Source organism: Oncorhynchus keta, chromosome 2, assembly GCF_023373465.1.
Source record: "Oncorhynchus keta strain PuntledgeMale-10-30-2019 chromosome 2, Oket_V2, whole genome shotgun sequence".
NCBI classification, from domain to species: domain Eukaryota; kingdom Metazoa; phylum Chordata; class Actinopteri; order Salmoniformes; family Salmonidae; genus Oncorhynchus; species Oncorhynchus keta.
Window position 1 is genome coordinate 17,107,086 of NC_068422.1, and position 20,866 is coordinate 17,127,951.

Consider the following 20,866-nt stretch of genomic DNA (forward strand, 5'->3'; position numbering starts at 1 on the left):
AGAAAGAGGAGTGGGAGGCCCCAGTGCACATCTGAGCAAGAGGACAAGTACATCAGAGTGTCTAGTTTGAAAAACAGACACCTCACAAGTCCTCAACTGGCAGCTTCATTAAATAGTACCCGGAAAACACCAGTCTTAACGTCAACAACGAAGAGGCAACTCTGGGATGCTGGCCATCTAGGCAGAGTTCCTCTGTCCAGGGTTTTGTGTTCTTTTGCCCATCTTAATATTTTATTTTTATTGGCCAGTCTGAGATATGGCTTTTTCTTTGCAACTTAAATAGTACCCGTCTCAACGTCAACAGTGAAGAGGCGACTCCGGAATGCTGACCTTCTAGGCAGAGTTGTAAAGAAAAAGCCATAGACTGACGAGTGTCAGAAGAAAGTGCTTTGTTTCTGACCATTTTGAGCCTGTAATCGAACCCACAAATGATGATGCTCCACATACTCAACTAATCTAAAGAAGGCCAGTTTTATTGCTTCTTTAAACAGGACAACAGTTTTCAGCTGTGCTAACATAATTGCAAAAGGGTTTTCTAATGATCAATTAGCCTTTTTAACTTGGATTAGCTAACACAACGTGCCATTGGAACACAGGAGTGATGGTTTCTGATAATGGGCCTCTCTACACCTATGTATATATTCCATTAAAAGTAATTTACAACATTAACAATGTCTACACTGTATTTCTGATCAATTTGATGTTATTTTAATGGACAAAACATTTGCTTTTCTTTAAAAAACAGAGCATTTCTAAGTGACCCCAAACTTTTGAACGGTAGTGTACATCCATACTGTCCTATGAGACTCTCATTCCTAGTGGTACTGTACGTCCAAACCAGTGACATATATACATATAGTCCTATGAGTATGTTGTCAATCTGAAGTGAACTAGAATGTGCAGAACCTCCTACTAAACACTTCATCCAGAACCTCCTACTAAACCCTTCATCCAGATACACACTGAATGCAGTAGGTACAGACTCAAACATTTGTTTCAAAAAGCATACAACATTTTTGAATTGTGTAAATTGATTTGTCTGCACAGGGGAATCATATCCCTCATCCTTTACTTTAAATAAGATGGGGAGGACGAGTCACAGTGTTGCTTTGTCCTATTAGTGACACACAGACAACACACACACACACAACAAACATGCACACACACACCTTCCCTGCTCCTATTGTGTAGAATGGTATTTTAGAATCTATTTTCATCAATAGCTCAAAATTCTACAGTAAGAGTTATTTCACCTGCGTATTGCATTGGGAGGAAACAATGTGACAATACTGCCCCCTGCAGGAGAAAGCTAGTAACTGTTAGATACAGTGGTGTCACTACAATGTGGTGGGTTATAATAGGGTCCGTGCTATCTGAGACCCTTGGGAAATCCCTACCCCATTGAAGTTGACAATTAAAATGGTTAGGGTTAGGGTTAGAGTCACTTAAGGGTTACGGTTATGGTTAAGGTAAGGGTTAAGGTTAGGGTTTAGGGTGGGACCACAGGAGGTTGGTGGCACCTTAATTGGGGAGGACAGGCTTGTGGTAATGGCTGGAGTGGAATTAGTGGAATGGTATCAAAAACATCTACATGCCATTCCTTTGACTCCTTTCCAGCCATTATTATGAGTCGTCCTCCCCTCAGTAGCCTCCGCTGGTATGGACGTCTGAAGTATCCCAGATAGCACAAACCTTTAGTAATAGTGATCCTTGTGATATCACACACGGAATATGTTCTAAATTCTATATAGTGCACCACATTTGAACAGGGCCCATAGGGCTCTGGTCAAAAGTAGTGCACTATATAGGGAATAGGGTGCAAGGGTGCCATTTGGGACACATGTACTGAATCAGTTTGAAAAGTACTGAGCAAATGTATGTTTTTGTCATTGAGTCCTTGTATCCTCAGACAGAAAATATTAATGTTTGCCAGATTCAGACAGAGTGATAACAATGCTATTGGATGAAGTGTATGGCAACTACATGTTGGGATGGCAGGGTAGCCTAGTGGTTAGAGCATTGGACTAGTAACCGAAAGGTTGCAAGTTCAAATCCCTGAGCTGCAAATATTTTGTTCTGCACCTGAACAGGCAGTTAACCCACTGTTCCTAGGCCATCATTGAAAATAAGAATTTGTTCTTCACTGACTTGCCTAGTTAAATAAATGTAAAAATGTGTTTACCCATGAATAATATGTTGTGATTATGTCAGATAGGTGGTCCTATTTGGCTCAGATGGTAGAGCATGGCGCTTTGCAATGCAAGGATTATGAGTGATTCCTGCTGGGGCCACCCATATGAAAATGTAAGATAGCTGGCCTGTAGGTTGCTTTGGATAAAAGTGTCTGCTAAATGGCTTATTTATTTATAATGAACAAAAATATAAACGCAGCATGTAAAGTGTTGGTCCCATGTTTCATGAGCTGAAATGAAATATCCCAGAAATGTTCCATAGGCACAAAAAGCTTATTTCTCAAATTTTGTGCACAAATTTGTTTACATCCCTGTTAGAGATCATTTCTTATTTGACAAGATAATCCATCCATCTGACAGGTGTGGTGTATCAAGAAGTTGATTAAACAGCATGATCATTACACAGGTGCACCTTGTGCTGGGGACAATAAAAGGCCACTCTAAAATGTGCCATTTAGTCACACAACACAATGCCACAGATGTCTCAAGTTTTGAGGGAGCGTGCAATTGGCATGCTGACTGCAGGAATGTCCAGTAGACCAAGTGAAACCATGCCAGCCCAGTATCTCCACATCCGGCTTCTTCACCTGGGGGATCGTCTGAGACCAGCTGATGAAACTGAGTATTTATGTCTATAATAAAGCCCTTTTGTGGGGAAAACATATTCTGATTGGCTGGGCCTGGCTCCCCAGTAGATGGGCCTGGCTCCTCAGTGGCTGGGCCTGGCTCCCCAGTAGATGGGCCTGGCTCCCCAGTAGATGGGCCTGGCTCCTCAGTGGCTGGGCCTATGCACTACCAGGCCCTCCATGGCTGCACACCCTGCCCAGTCATGTGAAGTACATAGATTAAGGTCTAAGGAATTATATGAACTGTTAACTCACAACAATTTCAAAGATTTGACTATGTTGTGTTTACATATTTGTTCAGTATAGCTAGACACAGCATTGTTGGAAACACAAATACATCTCTACCTGATGTGACAAGACAGACAAGACAATATATAACTATACTATCTTAGGCTGCATACAGTGCATTGCAAAAGTATTCACCCCCCTTGGCGTTTTTCCTATTTTGTTGCATTACAACCTGTAATTTAAATGGATTCTTATTTGGACTCAATGGTAATGGACATACACAAAATAGTCCAAATTGGTGAAGTAAAATTTTAAAAATAACTTGTTTAAATTCATTAAAATACAAAAGGGAAATGTGGTGCGTGTTTATGTATTCACCCCCGTTGTTATGAAGCCCCTAAATAATATCTGGTGCAACCAATTACCTTCAGAAGTCACACAATTAGTTAGTTTGCACACAGGGGGGCTTTATTTAAGTGCCACAGGATCTGTCACATGATCTCAGTATATATACACCTGTTCTGAAAGTCCCCAGCGTCTGCGAACACCACTAAGCAAGGGGAAACACAAAGCAAGCAGCATTATGAAGACCAAGGAGCTCTCCAAACAGGTCAGGGACAAAGTTGTGGAGAAGTACAGCTCAGGGTTGGGTTATAAAAAATATCTGAGACTTTGAACATCCCATGGAGCACCATTAAATCCATTATTAAAACATGTAAAGAGTTTGGCACTACAACAAACCTGCAAAGAGAGGGCGGGGTGCATAGTTATGCACACTCAAGTTTTCTGGGGGGTTTTGGTCTTATTTCTTGTTAGTTTCAAAATAAAAAATATTTTGTATCTTCAAAGTGGTAGGCATGTTGTGTAAATCAAATGATACAAACCCCCCCAAAAATATATTTTAATTTCAGGTTTTAAGGCAACAAAATAGGAAAAATGCCAAGGGGGTGAATACTTTCGCAAGCCACTGTATATAAGGCCATGATTCTCATTTAAATAGAATGCCAATCATGATTACTGGGAAGGATTGCTGTTGCTGTGTGTTTGTGAGTGTTTGTGCGTGCTTGCATGCGTCTGTGCCTGAGTGTGTGTCAACATTTTCAGATTGACAGCAGCACTCGAGACAAACACCAAAAACAAGGCTTTGGTAGAAATTGTTCTCCTTCCCCATCTAATGGGGTCTGCCATTTGTATTGTTCAGAGAATGGGTCTAAAATTGCATAGATATGAAAAAATGGCTTTTTTTCCTTCAGCTTGTTAGAAAAGCAATTATAGAAGCAGCACAATAGCCATTCATACAGCATGTTAGCTTATTGGTGTCATGGCTTTCATTTACTCAATTTGTCCCAAATGTCATTGCTGAGAGAGGGGAGGGGAGGGAAGGATGGAGGAGAGAGGAGGGAAGGGTGGAGGGGAGGGGAGGGGAGGGAAGGATGGATGGAGGAAAGGGGAGGGAAGGATGGAAGGATGGAGGAGAGGGGAGGGAAGAATGGAGGAGGAGGAAGAGGGAGGGAGTCATTTAGTAATCTTGGCAACATTTCGACATGCTGGTCTCTTGAATGTTGGCATTAATTTGACATTTAGCGAATTGTGTTATGTCCAGACAAGACAACACGGTCTTGTCCAACCAGACCAATGTAGACAATCCTGTACTGTCATGGCGGAGATACTGTAGAAGATGATATGTGTTTGCTCAGGGGCTGACCAATGTCTCTCCTTCCATTGTCTGTACAGATGAGCTAGATCCACCTAAAGAAGACGCTGACAACCATACAGCCATGGAGCAAGATACCCAGGACTCACAGACAGGTAACATGGATACATATACATTCAGGTAGTTAACACAGTAAGCACTATCCTGAAGCTGGTATCTGTTCTGTCCTTCTATCCTGTGTGTGCTACCCACCACTCTCTGTGTCAAGCTTCAAGTTTATTTTGCCATAGTGTAGGGAATACATTAACATTCTCCCTCATCCCACGAGCTCTCGAAACACATCTTCACTGTGTGCTACTACTCTGAATGAACTTCAGTTGTCCGACTTACAGGAATAAGAAGGATAAACAAAGGCATATCAATTATGTATAGCCTTGGATGTGACAGTGACAAGTTGTCATGAGTTTGTTGTTTTTGTTTTTAACTAGGTAGTGATGTCATTGTTATTATAGGAGACACACACACACACACACATACATATTCACACACAGCAAATTCTCCAGATTAACATTGTTTTAAATGAACAGGATCTGAGAGGGTTATAAATGAACACTGGAATTGTGGACTCTGTGGACCCTTATACACATTGGAATAGTGTTAAATTAATACACTGCTTAGTGTAAAGCGTTATTCAAATAAGCTTTGCCTTTCGAGTAAATTGTTACCACCCATGACTGTATTTGTAAGTAACAGAGACATGGTTGTTGCATTCATCCATTTTCAGTCCTATGGACTTCACCAAGTCAGATCCTATAAAATAAAATAAATATATATTATCTAACACAATAGCTGTGTTTGGATACCCATACTAACATACTGTATACTACATACTTAATGAGTATATACCCCATACTATATACTATTAGTTAATTTTAGTATAATGTAAATGAACGGTATCCTTTCAGTTGAGTGTACTAGCGCTTCGCCTGTCTACCGGAAGTTGATGCTGTTGCTATACAACTTCTTGCTAGCTTGTTAGCATAACAAATTATTAGACATCTTACTACTTCATTAACTATGTCCACTAAGAACGCACAATGACTATACCACTTAGCTAAGCTAGAATGACATGAATAATCAAGTCAATAAACGTTGGGTAAAACAAAAACATTGGGTAGTTAGTTAGATAGCATATAGTTAATATACTGGAAAGTTTGATGTATTAGTAGCCAACTAATGTTAGGTAGCTAGCTAACATACCGGTACACACAAGCAACTGATGTAATTATAACGTTATGCTATGCGGTTTGTAAAGCTAGTGCAGCCAACATAACGTGAAACGTAAGTTATTTGAAAAGTCATTACTTTTTCATTTCATTCCTCAACATTTTCTTAACATTTGTCATAATTAATTAAAGCAATGAATATTTACTTTTTGTACTTACATTTATATCCGCTCTCGGTGGACTTCGGCTGCATATTTTCCGCCATTTTCTTCAAATCTGAAAATGTTGTGAAGCCACACCCATTTTCTAAAGAATTGCATTATGGGCCCTAAAAGCACAGAAATTGTGTTCACTGCTTGTATGCTTCGATTTTTGGCAAATGTAGCACGACATCCGGGAACTTTTTGGCATACTAACTATATCCATACTATGACCAATAAGCATACTACATACTCAATTTACGTCACAAATAGTATTCAAACACAGCTAATAGCATACGTTGTTCATACGGCCTTATTTTGGGAGCCTAAACTGTAAAAAAAAACGTAACTTATCTTTACAGTAACTTCTAAGTTACTAGTGGGTTGTACCATATGTGAACTGATGCTAATGCTAACTTTGAAATCAGTGTGGCACACACATCAGTATGACACACACACAATCAACATCACACATCCACCTCAGACATTGATTGCGTGTGTATGTGTGTGTGCGTGCATGTTTGTGTGTTTGTCTGCCTGCCTGCCTGTGTGTGTGTGTGAGACGTGCGTTTACTTGCATTGGTGTGAGAGCAGCCATTGTTTTTTTGTTATTTCCAGAATGTAAATGTGTGTTTGTGTGTGTGGGCGGATAACATAATTGATGGGTTACATCTCGCTCTGCTCAGCCATATACCCCCTCCAGAGCACAGCAAACACAGGTGTGAGCAGTTACTACATATCACATATCACACAGAGAGATTTATATGAGAGGGAGAGAGAGAGCGGGAGAGAGAGAGGAGAGAGAGAGAGAGAGGAGAGAGAGAGAGGAGAGAGAGAGAGAGAGTAGAGAGAAGAGAGGGGGACAAAGATATGACAACGGGTTTGTAATTCTTTTTTGGGTTTATTAAGTTTATTTGGCAGCGACATGAGCTCTAGAGAGAGACAGACACAGAAAGAGAGAGGGTGGGAGTGTGACAGACTTGAGAAAGACAGATAGATAGATAGATAGATAGATAGATAGATAGATAGATAGATAGATAGATAGATAGATAGATAGATAAGCTCTCTCTACATGTGGTCGATGTATTACATATTGTTATTCCCACCAATTCTTTCACAAAGCAGACAAGCACACACACTGAACGAGTTGGAAGCTAGCTTTCAATATAGTCTAGCCTTCACTCTTAAAGGGATGGTAGCCTATATTAGCCACTAGTCCATACTGTACACAAAGCAGACAAGCACACATTTCAATGGTTGGAATCTATGTTAGTGGCTATTCTTCACTCTTATTGCCCATGGGGCTTCCTTCCATAGGCTTAACTCATGGGGACTGGGTGGGTGGGCTGCAGAATCAACCAATCAACTTAATGTAGACATGTCACTAGTGTCTGTGAGGCTCTCATCACACACACACACACACACACACACACACACACACACACACACACACACACACACACACACACACACACACACACACACACACACACACACACACACACACACACACACACACACACACACACACACTGTGTCATTCTGGAAATAATAAAAATACGATGGCTGGTCGCACACCGACGCACACACACACGCATGTCACACACACATGAACACCCACACACTTTAAAACAGCGGAGGGGAGAGAAAATTGAGAAGGGAGGGGAAGAGAGAAGAGAGAGGGGAGAGAGAGGTGAGAGATAGGGGAGCAAGAGAGGGGAGGGGAGCAAGATGAGAGAGAAGAGAGAGGGGAGGGAGAGGTGAGAGGTGAGAGATAGGGGAGCAAGAGAGGGGAGGGGAGCAAGATGAGAGAGAAGAGAGAGGGGAGGGAGAGGTGAGAGGTGAGAGATAGGGGAGCAAGAGAGGGGAGAGGAGAGAGAGGGGAGAGAGAGGTGAGAGATATGGGAGCAAGAGAGGGGAGAGAAGAGAGAGGGGAGAGAGAGGTGAGGGATAGGGGAGCAAGAGAGGGGAGGGGAGCAAGAGGAGAGAGAAGAGAGAGGGGAGGGAGAGGTGAGAGATAGGGGAGGGGAGCAAGATGAGAGAGAAGAGAGAGGGGAGGGAGAGGTGAGAGGTGAGAGATAGGGGAGCAAGAGAGGGGAGGGGAGCAAGATGAGAGAGAAGAGAGAGGGGAGGGGGAAGAGAGAAGAGAGAGGGGAGAGAGAGGTGAGAGATAGGGGAGCAAGAGAGGGGAGGGGAGCAAGATGAGAGAGAAGAGAGAGGGGAGGGAGAGGTGAGAGGTGAGAGATAGGGGAGCAAGAGAGGGGAGAGGAGAGAGAGGGGAGAGAGAGGTGAGAGATATGGGAGCAAGAGAGGGGAGAGAAGAGAGAGGGGAGAGAGAGGTGAGGGATAGGGGAGCAAGAGAGGGGAGGGGAGCAAGAGGAGAGAGAAGAGAGAGGGGAGGGAGAGGTGAGAGGTGAGAGAGGGGAGAGAGAGGTGAGAGATATGGGAGCAAGAGAGGGGAGAGAAGAGAGAGAGAGAGGTGAGAGATAGGGGAGCGAGAGAGGGGAGAGGAGAGAGCGAGGTGAGAGATAGGGGAGAGCGAGGGAGTGACAGACTAGAGAAAGACAGACGGACTGAGCAGAGCGAGCAGACGGATAGAGTAGGCAGACAGACAGAGAAGACAGATAGAGCAGATAGAGAAGGCAGACAGACAGAGAAGACAGATAGAGCAGATAGAGAAGGCAGACAGACAGAGAAGACAGATAGAGCAGATAGAGCAGGCAGACAGACAGAGAAGACAGATAGAGCAGATAGAGAAGGCAGACAGACAGAGCAGACAGACAGAGAGATAGAGCAGACAGACAGATAGAGCAGATAGACAGATAGAGCAGGCAGACAGACAAAACAGGCAGATAGAGCAGACAGACAAAACAGGCAGGCAGATAGAGCAGGCGGACAGACAGAGCAGACAGAGAAGACATATAGACCAGACAGACAGACAGAGAAGATGGATGGAGAAGACAGAGCGGACAGAGCAGGCAGACGGACGGACAGAAAAACAGGGAGCTGATGTGATACACGATTACTCTCTCTCTATTTTAAATACATTACATTAATGGTCTACATCATGCAGTCATGCTTTCAGAGTACAATTTGAATGGTGGTAAAATGATGTCCAGCAACAAAATGGCTGAATGATCTCCATGACATATCAAGAGCTTGGGACTATAAGATCAAATGTGTGTGTGTCCAGGTGAAGCAGAGGAAAAGAAAGCTGATGAGAAGAGTGAAAATAAAGAAATGGAGAAGGATGCTACTGGTAAGATCTCTCTCTCTCTCCATCTCTCTCTATATATATATGTCTCACTCTCTCCATCTCTTGATCTCTCTCACTCACTCTTCTCCATTTTCTTGTCCTCCTTCACTCTCTCTTCCTATCTTGAGGCCGCATTTATTGTAGCTGGGGATTTTATTAAAGCAAATTTGAGGAAAGCACTACCGAAGTTCTATCAAGCATTGCTTCAAAAACTCTCAACCATTGTTGCTCTCCTTTCCGGGATGGCTACAAGGCCCTCCTCCGCCCTCCCTTCGGCAAATCAGATCACGACTCCATTCTACTTTTCCCTTTCTATCTGCAGAAACTCAAACAGGAAGTACCTGTGCCAAGGTCTATTCAACTTTTGTCTGACCAATCAGAATCCATGCTTCAAGATTGTTTTGATCATGTGGAATGGGATATGTTCCGGTTTGCCTCTGAGAAAAACAATGACTGAGTTCATCGGGAAGTGCATAGGGGATGTTGTTCCCAATGTAGCTATTAAAACCTGCCCAAACCAAAAACTGTGGATAGATGGCAGTATTCCGAACCCTCATTGGTTTGAATGATGTCCAGAATTTTTATCTTGTATTCTTTTGAACTTAACAACATAAATTGGGGTATTTATAGTACTATATAGGTAGAGAACATTGAACAGAACAAGGCTATATAAATAACTCAATCTTGACAAAAATGCAGATAGAACCTTATAGTCCCAAGCTCTCGATGGTTCAGTGTTCTCAGATGAGAGGTTTTAATGATATCAAATGTGTGTTTGTCCAGGAGAAGCAGAGGAAAAGAAAGCTGATGAGAAGAGTGAAAATACAGAAATGGAGAAGGATGCTACTGGTAAGATCTCTCTCTCTCTCTCTCTCTCTCTCTCTCTCTCTCTCTCTCTCTCTCTCTCTCTCTCTCTCTCACTCACTCTTCTCCATTCTCTTGTCCTCTTTCACTCTCTCTTCCTCCAGCACAGCTGACTACTTTTATTAAAAACTCTATAGGAACAGGGAAGCCATAGTGTAGTGTTGCCTTCAGAATATGTCCTCTCAAACCCTGTAGGCTGGTGAAGTCTCTATCTCTCTAGCTGGTTGATTGTGTCAGTGTATCTTTGTAATATCAAACCAGTTCCCGGTTCCTCCATTCTCTCTTCCTCTACTTCATCCTCGTTCCATAAGGCTCTGGTCAAAAGTAGTGCAATATGAAGGGGAAAAGTGTGGGACTCAGCATTTGTTTTTTATTATAATATATGCCATTTAACAGACGCTCCTGTTCACTTACTGTAAATGACGGGATACAATTTCCCTCTTGTCATCATACAAACGTCAGTACTTAGAGCACCTCATTATTCAAACACATGTCAGAGTGTAGTGTCACTGGCCAGACTCACAGATTCATATCTACTAGGTCTGTCCTGCCCATATGCTTCATCTGTAAACAGTTGTTTATACAGTAGTTATACGGCAGGGTAGCCTAGTGGTTAGAGCAAGTTCAAACCCCCGAGCTGACAAGGAATACCTAGGATAGGATAAGTAATCCTTCTCACCCCCCCCCTAAAAGATTTAGATGCACTATTGTAAAGTGGCTGTTCCACTGGATGTCATAAGGTGAATGCACCAATTTGTAAGTCGCTCTGGATAAGAGCGTCTGCTAAATGACTTAAATGTAAATGATGTAAATGTACAAATCTGTCGTTCTGCCCCTGAACAGGCAGTTAACCCACTGTTCCTAGGCCGTCATTGAAAATAAGAATTTGTTCTTAACTGACTTGCCTAGTTAAATAAAGGTAAAATAAAAATAAAGAAAATACAGTGTTATAGTTACAGTATAGTAGTTACAGTAGTTATACAGTATAGTAGTTACAGTAGTTATACAGTATAGTAGTTACAGTAGTTATACAGTATAGTAGTTACAGTAGTTATACAGTATAGTAGTTACAGTAGTTATACAGTATAGTAGTTACAGTAGTTATACAGTATAGTAGTTACAGTAGTTATACAGTATAGTAGTTACAGTAGTTATACAGTATAGTAGTACAGTATAGTAGTTACAGTAGTTATACAGTATAGTAGTTACAGTAGTTATACAGTATAGTAGTTACAGTAGTTATACAGTATAGTAGTTACAGTAGTTATACAGTATAGTAGTTACAGTAGTTATACAGTATAGTAGTTACAGTAGTTATATAGTATAGTAGTTACAGTAGTTATACAGTATAGTATTACAGTATAGTAGTTACAGTAGTTATACAGTATAGTAGTTACAGTAGTTATACAGTATAGTAGTTACAGTAGTTATACAGTATAGTAGTTACAATAGTTATACAGTATAGTAGTACAGTATAGTAGTTACAGTAGTTATACAGTATAGTAGTTACAGTAGTTATACAGTATAGTAGTTACAGTAGTTATACAGTATAGTAGTACAGTATAGTAGTTACAGTAGTTATACAGTATAGTAGTTACAGTAGTTATACAGTATAGTAGTTACAGTAGTTATACAGAATAGTAGTTACAGTAGTTATACAGTATAGTAGTTACAGTATAGTAGTTACAGTAGTTATACAGAATAGTAGTTACAGTAGTTATACAGTATAGTAGTACAGTATAGTAGTTACAGTAGTTATACAGTATAGTAGTTACAGTAGTTATACAGTATAGTAGTTACAGTAGTTATACAGTATAGTAGTACAGTATAGTAGTTACAGTAGTTATACAGTATAGTAGTTACAGTAGTTATACAGTATAGTAGTTACAGTAGTTATACAGTATAGTAGTTACAGTAGTTATACAGTATAGTAGTTACAGTAGTTATACAGTATAGTAGTTACAGTAGTTATACAGTATAGTAGTTACAGTAGTTATACAGAATAGTAGTTACAGTAGTTATACAGTATAGTAGTTACAGTAGTTATACAGTATAGTAGTTACAGTAGTTATACAGTATAGTAGTTACAGTAGTTATACAGTATAGTAGTTACAGTAGTTATACAGTATAGTAGTTACAGTAGTAGTTAGTTACAGTATAGTAGTACAGTATAGTAGTTACAGTAGTTATACAGTATAGTAGTTACAGTAGTTATACAGTATAGTAGTACAGTATAGTAGTTACAGTAGTTATACAGTATAGTAGTTACAGTAGTTATACAGTATAGTAGTTACAGTAGTTATACAGTATAGTAGTACAGTATAGTAGTTACAGTAGTTATACAGTATAGTAGTTACAGTAGTTATACAGTATAGTAGTTACAGTAGTTATACAGTATAGTAGTTACAGTAGTTATACAGTATAGTAGTTACAGTAGTTATACAGTATAGTAGTACAGTATAGTAGTTACAGTAGTTATACAGTATAGTAGTTACAGTAGTTATACAGTATAGTAGTACAGTATAGTAGTTACAGTAGTTATACAGTATAGTAGTTACAGTAGTTATACAGTATAGTAGTTACAGTAGTTATACAGTATAGTAGTACAGTATAGTAGTTACAGTAGTTATACAGTATAGTAGTTACAGTAGTTATACAGTATAGTAGTTACAGTAGTTATACAGTATAGTAGTTACAGTAGTTATACAGTATAGTAGTTACAGTAGTTATACAGTATAGTAGTTACAGTAGTTATACAGTATAGTAGTTACAGTAGTTATACAGTATAGTAGTTACAGTAGTTATACAGAATAGTAGTTACAGTAGTTATACAGTATAGTAGTTACAGTAGTTATACAGTATAGTAGTTACAGTAGTTATACAGTATAGTAGTTACAGTAGTTATACAGTATAGTAGTTACAGTAGTTATACAGTATAGTAGTACAGTATAGTAGTTACAGTAGTTATACAGTATAGTAGTACAGTATAGTAGTTACAGTAGTTATACAGTATAGTAGTTACAGTAGTTATACAGTATAGTAGTACAGTATAGTAGTTACAGTAGTTATACAGTATAGTAGTTACAGTAGTTATACAGTATAGTAGTACAGTATAGTAGTTACAGTAGTTATACAGTATAGTAGTTACAGTAGTTATACAGTATAGTAGTTACAGTAGTTATACAGTATAGTAGTTACAGTAGTTATACAGTATAGTAGTTACAGTTATACAGTATTATACAGTATAGTAGTTACAGTAGTTATAGTTATACAGTATAGTAGTTACAGTAGTTATACAGAATAGTAGTTACAGTAGTTATACAGTATAGTAGTTACAGTAGTTATACAGTATAGTAGTTACAGTAGTTATACAGTATAGTAGTTACAGTAGTTATACAGTATAGTAGTACAGTATAGTAGTTACAGTAGTTATACAGTATAGTAGTAGTACAGTATAGTAGTTACAGTAGTTATACAGTATAGTAGTTACAGTAGTTATACAGTATAGTAGTACAGTATAGTAGTTACAGTAGTTACATACAGTATAGTAGTATAGTAGTTACAGTAGTTATACAGTATAGTAGTACAGTATAGTAGTTACAGTAGTTATACAGTATAGTAGTTACAGTAGTTATACAGTATAGTAGTTACAGTAGTTATACAGTATAGTAGTTACAGTAGTTATACAGTATAGTAGTTACAGTAGTTATACAGTATAGTAGTTACAGTAGTTATACAGAATAGTAGTTACAGTAGTTATACAGTATAGTAGTTACAGTAGTTATACAGTATAGTAGTTACAGTAGTTATACAGTATAGTAGTTACAGTAGTTATACAGTATAGTAGTACAGTATAGTAGTTACAGTAGTTATACAGTATAGTAGTACAGTATAGTAGTTACAGTAGTTATACAGTATAGTAGTTACAGTAGTTATACAGTATAGTAGTACAGTATAGTAGTTACAGTAGTTATACAGTATAGTAGTTACAGTAGTTATACAGTATAGTAGTTACAGTAGTTATACAGTATAGTAGTTACAGTAGTTATACAGTATAGTAGTTACAGTAGTTATACAGTATAGTAGTTACAGTAGTTATACAGAATAGTAGTTACAGTAGTTATACAGTATAGTAGTAGTTACAGTATAGTAGTTACAGTAGTTATACAGTATAGTAGTTACACAGTATAGTTATAGTTAGTATAGTAGTTACAGTAGTTATACAGTATAGTAGTTACAGTAGTTATACAGTATAGTAGTTACAGTAGTTATACAGTATAGTAGTTACAGTAGTTATATAGTATAGTAGTACAGTATAGTAGTTACAGTAGTTATACAGTATAGTAGTTACAGTAGTTATACAGTATAGTAGTTACAGTAGTTATACAGTATAGTAGTTACAGTAGTTATACAGTATAGTAGTACAGTATAGTAGTTACAGTAGTTATACAGTATAGTAGTTACAGTAGTTATACAGTATAGTAGTTACAGTAGTTATACAGTATAATAGTTACAGTAGTTATACAGTATAGTAGTTACAGAATAGTAGTTATACAGTATAGTAGTTACAGAATAGTAGTTACAGTATAGTAGTTACAGTAGTTATACAGTATAGTAGTTACAGTAGTTATACAGTATAGTAGTTACAGTAGTTATACAGTATAGTAGTTACAGTAGTTATACAGTATAGTAGTTACAGTAGTTATACAGTATAGTAGTTACAGTAGTTATACAGTATAGTAGTTACAGAATAGTAGTTATACAGTATAGTAGTTACAGAATAGTAGTTACAGTATAGTAGTTACAGTAGTTATACAGTATAGTAGTTACAGAATAGTAGTTATACAGTATAGTAGTTACAGTAGTTATACAGTATAGTAGTTACAGAATAGTAGTTACAGTAGTTATACAGTATAGTAGTTACAGTAGTTATACAGTATAGTAGTTACAGAATAGTAGTTACAGTAGTTATACAGTATAGTAGTTACAGTATAGTAGTTACAGTATAGCAGTTACATTAGTTATACAGTATAGTAGTTACAGAATAGTAGTTATACAGTATAGTAGTTACAGAATAGTAGTTACAGTATAGTAGTTACAGTAGTTATACAGTATAGCAGTTACAGAATTTTAGTTATACAGTATAGTAGTTACAGAATAGTAGTTACAGTATAGTAGTTACAGTAGTTATACAGTATAGTAGTTACAGAATAGTAGTTACAGTATAGTAGTTACAGTAGTTATACCGTCTAGTAGTTACAGAATAGTAGTTATACAGTATAGTAGTTACAGTATAGTAGTACAGTAGTTATACAGTATAGTAGTTATATTAGTTGTACAGCATAGAAGTTACAGTATAGTAGTTATATTTAGTTATACAGTATAGTAGTTACAGTGTAGTTGTACAGTAGTTATACTGTATAGTAGTTACAGTATAGTTGTACAGTAGTTATATAGTATAGTAGTTACAGTATAGTTGTACAGTAGTTATACAGTATAGTAGTACAGTAGTTATACAGTATAGTAGTTACAGTATAGCAGTACAGTAGTGATACACTATAGTAATTACAGTATAGTTGTACAGTAGTTATATAGTATAGAAGTTACAGTATAGTTGTACAGTAGTTATACAGTATAGTAGTTACAGTATAGTAGTACAGTAGTTATACAGTATAGTAGTTACAGTATAGTAGTTATATTAGTTATATAGTATAGTTGTACAGTAGTTATACAGTATAGTAGTACAGAAGTTATACAGTATAGTAGTTACAGTATAGTAGTACAGTAGTTATACAGTATAGTAGTTACAGTATAGTTGTACAGTAGTTATATAGTATAGTAGTTACAGTATAGTTGTACAGTAGTTATACAGTATAGTAGTAACAGTATAGTAGTACAGTAGTTATACAGTATAGTAGTTATATTAGTTATACAGTATAGTAGTTACAGTATAGGTGTACAGTAGTTATACAGTATAGTAGTACAGAAGTTATACAGTATATTAGTTACAGTATAGTAGTACAGTATAGTTATGCAGTATAGTAGTTACCGTATAGTAGTACAGTATAGTAGTACAGTATAGTAGTTACAGTATAGTAGTACAGTATAGTAGTTACAATATAGTAGTACAGTATAGTAGTACAGTATAGTAGGAACAATAGTTATACAGTATAGTAGTTACCCTATAGTAGTTACAGTATAGTAGTACAGTATAGTAGTTCAGTAGTTATACCGTATAGTAGTACAGTATAGTAGTTACCCTATAGTAGTTACAGTATAGTAGTACAGTATAGTAGTTCAGTAGTTATACCGTATAGTAGTACAGTATAGTAGTTACCCTATAGTAGTTACAGTATAGTAGTACAGTATAGTAGTTACCCTATAGTAGTTACAGTATAGTAGTACAGTATAGTAGTTACCCTATAGTAGTTACAGTATAGTAGTACAGTATAGTAGTTACAGTATAGTAGTTACAGTATAGTAGTACAGTATAGTAGTTACCCTATAGTAGTTACAGTATAGTAGTTACAGTATAGTAGTTACAGTATAGTAGTTACAGTATAGTAGTTACAGTATAGTAGTACAGTATAGTAGTTACCCTATAGTAGTTACAGTATAGTAGTACAGTATAGTAGTTCAGTAGTTATACCGTATAGTAGTTACAGTATAGTAGTACAGTATAGTAGTTACAGTATAGTAGTTACAGTATAGTAGTTACAGTATAGTAGTACAGTATAGTAGTTACCCTATAGTAGTTACAGTATAGTAGTTACAGTATAGTAGTTACAGTATAGTAGTTACAGTATAGTAGTTACAGTATAGTAGTTACAGTATAGTAGTTACAGTATAGTAGTTACAGTATAGTAGTTACAGTATAGTAGTACAGTATAGTAGTTACCCTATAGTAGTTACAGTATAGTAGTTACAGTATAGTAGTTACAGTATAGTAGTTACAGTATAGTAGTTACCCTATAGTAGTTACAGTATAGTAGTACAGTATAGTAGTTCAGTAGTTATACCGTATAGTAGTTACAGTATAGTAGTACAGTATAGTAGTTACCCTATAGTAGTTACAGTATAGTAGTACAGTATAGTAGTACAGTATAGTAGTACAGTAGTTATACAGTATAGTAGTTACAGTATAGTAGTACAGTATAGTAGTTACCCTATAGTAGTTACAGTATAGTAGTACAGTATAGTAGGAACAATAGTTATACGGTATAGTATTTACAGTATAGTAGTACAGTATAGTAGTTACCCTATAGTAGTTACAGTATAGTAGTACAGTATAGTAGTACAGTAGTTATACGGTATAGTAGTTACAGTATAGTAGTACAGTATAGTAGTACAGTAGTTATACAGTATAGTAGTTACAGTATAGTAGTACAGTATAGTAGTACAGTAGTTATACGGTATAGTAGTTACAGTATAGTAGTACAGTATAGTAGTACAATAGTTATACGGTATAGTATTTACAGTATAGTAGTACAGTATAGTAGTTACCCTATAGTAGTTACAGTATAGTAGTACAGTATAGTAGTACAGTAGTTATACGGTATAGTAGTTACAGTATAGTAGTACAGTATAGTAGTACAGTAGTTATACAGTATAGTAGTTACAGTATAGTAGTTACCCTATAGTAGTTACAGTATAGTAGTACAGTATAGTAGAAACAATAGTTATACAGTATAGTTTTTACAGTATAGTAGTACAGTATAGTAGTTACCCTATAGTAGTTACAGTATAGTAGTACAGTATAGTAGTACAGTATAGTAGTTACCCTATAGTAGTACAGTATAGTAGTACAGTAGTTATACAGTTGTACAGTAGTGTATGCAGTAGTTTACAGTAGTTTATTGCAATAGTTTATATCCGTCTCGTTTCTATGGTAAGCCATCTGTCCTGTCTGTTTGCATTACTTCCAGCAATACATGGTGTCAGTTCCTTCATTCTCCGTTCATATGGTTCCGTTGCGTTGGAAAGAGAAAAGTTTGGCGATCAAAACAGAAACATAGTAAGACAAGAACACAGAGCTCGTGGGCCAGTACATGTTTGCTAGATTCCTGGTATTGTATTGGTAAAATCCACAGCAGTGATCGCCTCAGTAACCCTGTATGGAACACCCATACATTAAAATGAGCCTCTCTTAGGCTAAAGCAACTCATAAATAAACCATAGAGAGGAAAACAGAATGTTGGCATCAATATCTACTGTCTACAGTTCCAAATGGCACCATATTCCCTCTACGGTGCACTATTTTTGACCAGGTCCCTTGGAGCTCTTTTTTGAAAGTAAAGCACTAAATAGGGAATAGGGTGCCATTTGGGTGTTTTCAATAAAAACGTGTTAAATAAAGTCAGACATAGACACAATGAAAACACTGACCCGAACCGAGTGGATTTAACTAGATTGGCTCAGCAATTTACCAAACTCAAGTTTGCTGTGCGGCAGTATACACAGCCAAAATCATAACTGGCTCTACACAGTCATTCTATGCTAGTTTTACCGAAGCTAATAAAGGATTCTGCCTTTAGTTTTGGCTCTGTATCCTTGGCGTCTTTGCATGGTCGACTGAATGTCTAAAGGAGACAACTGGGAGCCTGTTACTCAAGTACTTTTCTTCTACTGAAGAATCAATGTGACCACTGCTGGAGGCTGATTGTAGTGTAGGTGAACAGTTGGAGAGCAGTGAGAGAACAGGTCATTGTCTGTCTTTGAGGGACAGGAGCACAAATGATACTTTTTAGACTCTAGAGAAATGCTTTGCTTTCCACCTGAACAGACCAGGGCTGGAGGCTGATTGTAGTGTAGGTGAACAGTTGGAGAGCAGTGAGAGCACAGGTCCTTGTCGGTCTGTGAGGGGCAGGAGATACAGGATACCGTAGTAGGACTGCTTTGCTTTCTACCTGAGCCATGTGGTATGGGGAGGCGGGAGGCATGGGGAGGAGAGTGGGGGGAGGCAGAGAGGGGAGGGTGAGTCAGGTGACCGTCTGTAATGGCATACTAAGGCCAGGCTACAGAGAGGCAGGGGGAGGTAGGAGAAGGTTCAGCCTATAATAGAACTGACCCCGTAGGGGAGACAGGGGTGAAAGAGAAGACGAGAGGCAGAGGGTGAGAGACAGACCAGCACAGCAGGCAATCACAACCATCTCAGCATAGGAGACGAAGGCACCATTACACAAGCTCAGTCTTTCTCTCTCTTAATATCTCTCTTATATATGTCTTTCTCTATCTTTCTCTCTCTTTCTGCTCTTACTATTAATTTCAAATGAGAAATTTCAGAAATATGAGTAACTTCCTCCAATACACCCTGGAATGATTGGTCATTACCTATTCAATTGTTTGTTTGTTCAATTATTTAGATGTTTACTTGGAGTGTTGCGTTGAACTCACAAGTTCCAAGTTTCAAAATCTTTCTTCTATTCCTCGGTGGGCGTGATGCGTTAAGTATTGATGGTGTTGGGTTCTTTATTTAGCATGGAGGCAGTGTCACAGACGTTCGCAGCTCACACACACACACACGCACGCACGCACGCACGCACGCACGCACGCACGCACACACACACACACACACACACACACACACACACACACACACACACACACACACACGGTGGCAGAGTCACAGTCGTTCTCAGCTCACCGTCTCAGAGGCTCAAAGCAGAAAGCCCAGCTGTATGAGCAAGTGCCATATGGTGCTTCAAAAACCACCACACATTTCTTCTCATGTACCTCCCTCCATCTCTCCCTCCATCTTTCCCTTCCTTCCTCCTCCATCTTTCCCACCCACCCTCCCTCCCTCCCTCCCGCCATCCTTCCTTCCTTCCTTCCTTCCTTCCTTCCTTCCTCCCTCCATCTTTCCCTCCTCCCTCTCTTTCGCTCCATCTTTCCCTCCCTCCCTCTCTTCCTTCATCCTCCTTTACTCCTTCCATCCATCCATCCCTCCCATCCTTCCTTATTTCCTCCCTCCACCTTTCCCTCCCTCCCACCTTTCCTTCCATCCTTCTTCCCTCCCTCCACCAATGATAGAATAGTGAAACCTCCCTCCCTCAATCAATGATAGAATAGTGAAACCTCCCTCCATCAATGATAGAATAGTGAAACCTCCCTCACTCCATCAATGATAGAATAGTGAAATCTCCCTCCCTCCCTCAATCAATGATAGTTTAGTGAATTCTCCTTCCCTCCATAAATGATAGAATAGTGAAACCTCCCTCCCTCTGTCAATGATAGAATAGTGAAACCTCCCTCCCTCCATCAATGATAGAATAGTGAAACCTCTCTCCCTCCATCAATGATAGAATAGTGAAATCTCTCTCCCTCCATCAATGATAGAATTGTGAAATCTCCCTCCCTCCATCAATGATAGAATAGTGAAACCTCCCTCCCTCCATCAATGATAGAATAGTGAAATCTCCCTTCCTCCATCAATGATAGAATAGTGAAATCTCTCTCCCTCCATCAATGATAGAATTGTGAAATCTCCCTCCCTCCATCAATGATAGAATAGTGAAACCTCCCTCCCTCCATCAATGATAGAATAGTGAAATCTCCCTTCCTCCATCAATGATAGAATAGTGAAATCTCCCTCCCTCCATCAATGATAGAATAGTGAAATCT

The 20,866-nt window shown here is 38.3% G+C and overlaps 1 protein-coding gene across 1 annotated transcript in view; it reads left to right on the forward strand.

Moving 5' to 3' along the window:
* LOC127913265 (ADP-ribose glycohydrolase MACROD2-like) overlaps window positions 1-20,866 on the forward strand; it is a 496,709-nt gene that overhangs the window by 416,217 nt on the left and 59,626 nt on the right. The window contains exons 8-10 of the mRNA XM_052485172.1: window positions 4,781-4,855; window positions 9,320-9,385; window positions 10,166-10,231. Coding sequence (XP_052341132.1) covers window positions 4,781-4,855; window positions 9,320-9,385; window positions 10,166-10,231 — 207 coding nt within the window. The remainder of the gene's footprint in view (window positions 1-4,780; window positions 4,856-9,319; window positions 9,386-10,165; window positions 10,232-20,866) is intronic.